General features: G+C 44.2%; 1 protein-coding gene across 1 annotated transcript in view; it reads right to left on the reverse strand.

The window, feature by feature from the left end:
• Positions 1–300: 300 nt before the first annotated feature.
• The window catches only part of LOC101850901 (retinal homeobox protein Rx), a 40,626-nt gene continuing 37,418 nt past the window's right edge, over positions 301–3,508 (reverse strand). The window contains exons 3-4 of the mRNA XM_005105594.3: positions 3,462–3,465; positions 301–1,208 (exon numbers count right to left, since the gene is read on the reverse strand). Of these exons, the coding sequence (XP_005105651.2) occupies positions 378–1,208; positions 3,462–3,465 (835 nt within the window). The 3' untranslated portion in view covers positions 301–377. The remainder of the gene's footprint in view (positions 1,209–3,461; positions 3,466–3,508) is intronic.

Genomic DNA, 3,508 nt, shown 5'->3' on the forward strand with positions numbered 1-3,508 from the left:
TTTAATGATACTATTCTAAACAATAATGAGGATGAAAGTGATGATGATGAAGATGATGGCAACAAGGACGATGATAATGGTGGAAGGGTATAACACCTAGAAACAACTAAAAAGTTCCTGTTCGCACGGGTGATCCCTGTGTCAATTGTAATGGCCGTGATAATAATTATTAACAATTACCACGTTAGTGACTAGAACATATTATACAACAAAGCAACAAACAAAATGAACGAGCAAAGAAAGAACAACACCAACAAGAACAACAATGACGACAAAAACAACAATAACAACAACAACAACAACAACAGCAACAACAATATTGACAGCAAGACAGCAACAACAAAACTGCAACAGCAGCCTGGCTACAGGTGGTCTAATCAGTAAGCTATTCTCGCGCAGTTGTCCGACCCCAGGCGTATCTGATGCTCTCGAGCCTTCAGTCTCAACGAGGCGATGCTCGAACTCCGGCGGTCTCCTTTTCCCCCGACAAGCGGCTGACCTTGACATTGACCTCGCTCGTCCAGCTGTCCAGGGTCAGGGCTACGGTCAAGGCCTTTTCGCCCACCTGTCACTGAGGTCACCACGTCTGTAGGGTCGGGGTTAGGAGAAGGGCTAGCTGTCTTTGACCCTGAAGTTCCCGGGGTAGTGGGCGGGGACGAAGGGGATATCGGAAGACTTAGCTCCGCCCCCTCCCGAGCTTTGATGGCTGAAGACGTCATGCTGGCCAATAGATGTTGGAACGAGCCTGGAGGTGGGAGGGGCAGGGGGAGGGGCCCCAGTGCGCGCATGGCTGCGATTCCTCCAGGAGAGGAGGAGAGACCGAGGGAGGAGAATGCGGCGGCGGTTGGAGAGAAGAACGACGGATGTCCGAATTGCGTCACTGCCGCTGCTGCTGCTGCTGCTGCTGCCGGAGAGCCGAGACTGTTGAGGCCGTACCTCGACATCACGGTGTTCTCGTAGGTCTTTAGAAGGAGGTCCGAGTAGCTTGGGTGAGCAGTGTGCTGGTGTCCTGCGTGTGGGTGATGGTGGGGATGGTGGGGGTGGTGAGGGTGGTGAGGATGGTGAGGGCTGCCCATCCCAGGTGGTGGAGGAGCTAGGAGGCTCCGCGTCATGAGGTTCAAACCCCCTGGGTAGGCGCTGAACGGGTGAGTTTGTCCTCCCACTTTTTCTTTTTTTCTCCACTTCGCTCGACGATTCTGGAACCACACCTGTAGGAACATTTGAAATACAATTGTTAAATAAAGTGTTGCATAATATGCGGATGATAATGATGGCCATAATGATGGCGATAAGTAGCAGTAGTAGCAGTAGTAGTAGTAGTAGTAGTAGTAGTAGTAGTAGTAGTAGTAGTAGTAGTAGTAGTAGTAGTAGTAGTAGGAGGAGGAGGAGGAGGAGGAGGAGGAGGAGGAGGAGGAGGAGGAAGAAGAGGAGGAGGAGGAGGAGAGTCTTGGTTGCAGCTGTAGAACGAGGTGGAGGAGGCAATTTGGTTTGAGATCGGTTCAAGAATAGGAAGAGCAGAAGCGCTGAATGAGAAAAAAAAAAGATTATTGATAAAATCCGTTGACAAAGAGAAGAAGAAATGTGTTTCGTGATGAGAGTCAAAGACCTTATTTGCACTCGCTTATCTATAGTTGCAAAATTACACAGAATGGCGATTGCAATTGTGCGAGTCGTGGCTCTGTGTACAGTTTATAGCGCTTGCTTTTCCGATTCAAATTTTCACACTTCGTAGAGACGGTTTGAAGATAAACGTGTTCTTACTTTTAATAAACAAATCTGAACTCTCATGCCTGTGCCTTTAAGGCCATTAGGTACAGAAAAATTCCCTTTTTTACCTACTTTGACCATGGATTTTTGTTCTCTCCATTTTTGAAAGTTCCGAGCGTCCGTTTTGATGTGAATAATTATGTTTAGAAGTCACCTAAAATGGGTTTATTTGGAACGTCCAAAACGGAATTTACCGGCACTTAGGATGGGTACGAAGACTAAGAGACACAATAACTAACGAAACAACTCTTGAGAAGAAAACCACAAGCAATGAAACTCGTTTTATGGGATATTTAAGATAGTTACGCTCATTAGGCAGTTGACGACAAATATCCACCAGTCGCTTTTATGTGTTTGACAAGTTTGTCTTTTGCTCTCGGATTTGCGAAAGAATAATTTTTTTTCCTGGGTGATATACTTTTTAATCAAGCACCTTCATACCTTGATTAAAAGACCCAATAAACACTGCATGGCTAACAAACGGCAAATTTATGTCCCTAGGGATTCTTCTAACAAGAAAGTTTTCCCAGCTCACTGCCCTTCTCTCCCCTACTCCAAGTAGACCGTTGCACTTCAAAACCAAACTTTGTCTAAGCAATCACGAAAGTGTTGATCTTGGCATATCTGTCAACTCCTTGAGTTCGACGGAATTAACTGTATGTAAGCCAAAGCAAAGTTTGCCCATTTTTGTATCTGTCGCTTTCTGTTCTCTTGATGGAGCTTTTTGCCAAAGATTTTGAAAGAAAAAAAAAGACACACGGTGCAAATTATGTTTCTTTATGGCAACAGCCATTGGGACGCGGCATCACACAGCCTTGTGTAGTATGGGTAAGTATGGTAGGCTATTGTAAATGATGGTAAAGTGTGCTATAGTTTTTCTATGGCATGTCTTAGAGTGGTTAAGTGCAGCATGGTTTGGCTTGATGTGGTAGATGCATCTAGGCTGTAGTAATGTTTAGGGTAATATCGTACGGATTGCAGCTAAGCTGTATGAATAAAAATTAGGTGTGTGTTGACCATGGACTTGTGTTCTAGGCCTAGAGTGTAAGACTGCGCACTTTACCGTATTTCCGGTTTACTATGGAGTGCACCTTTTGACCCAATTTGAGCCTTGTTTTGGCTACTCAGATGAACTTAGTAAGGAATGTTTTCGACAACTCAAATCTTAAAGATTCAAACATTTTTGAAAAGTTTGAATATTTTTGGTTTGCATACCCTCCGCCACTTCTTCGCTACATTTTTTCAACGTGTACAAACACACATACACAACCACACACACGCACACATACACACACACACACACACACACACACACACACACACACACACACACACACACACACACACACATACTTGCGGACTATTTTCAATCAGACATAGGCACAGAACAACTATAATATAAACAATAACGCTAAAAGCTTATGAAGGATAGGCTAGTAGGAACAGAAAATGCTTATGATAACTTTCAGCACTAATTCCTTCACATGCAACTGCCTCACACTGGGCGTATGACATTGTAATCTCTTGCCGACGTTGTGAGTTTTTGCAGTGACAATCAGTATGTCTAATTAATGTAGCCTAGCAAACCACACAAGCTGTTTCAAGAAGTAACTATCATTTCAACACCTATTTCTGTAGTCTGAATGCGAGAGCAAACTTGGATCTCACTGGTACATTAACTTGCGCAAACACACGATCCTGGTAATATAAGAGATTTAACAAAAACAGGTGTACAGTAGTG

Source organism: Aplysia californica, unplaced genomic scaffold (genome assembly GCF_000002075.1).
Source record: "Aplysia californica isolate F4 #8 unplaced genomic scaffold, AplCal3.0 scaffold00479, whole genome shotgun sequence".
Classification (NCBI taxonomy): Eukaryota; Metazoa; Mollusca; class Gastropoda; order Aplysiida; family Aplysiidae; genus Aplysia; species Aplysia californica.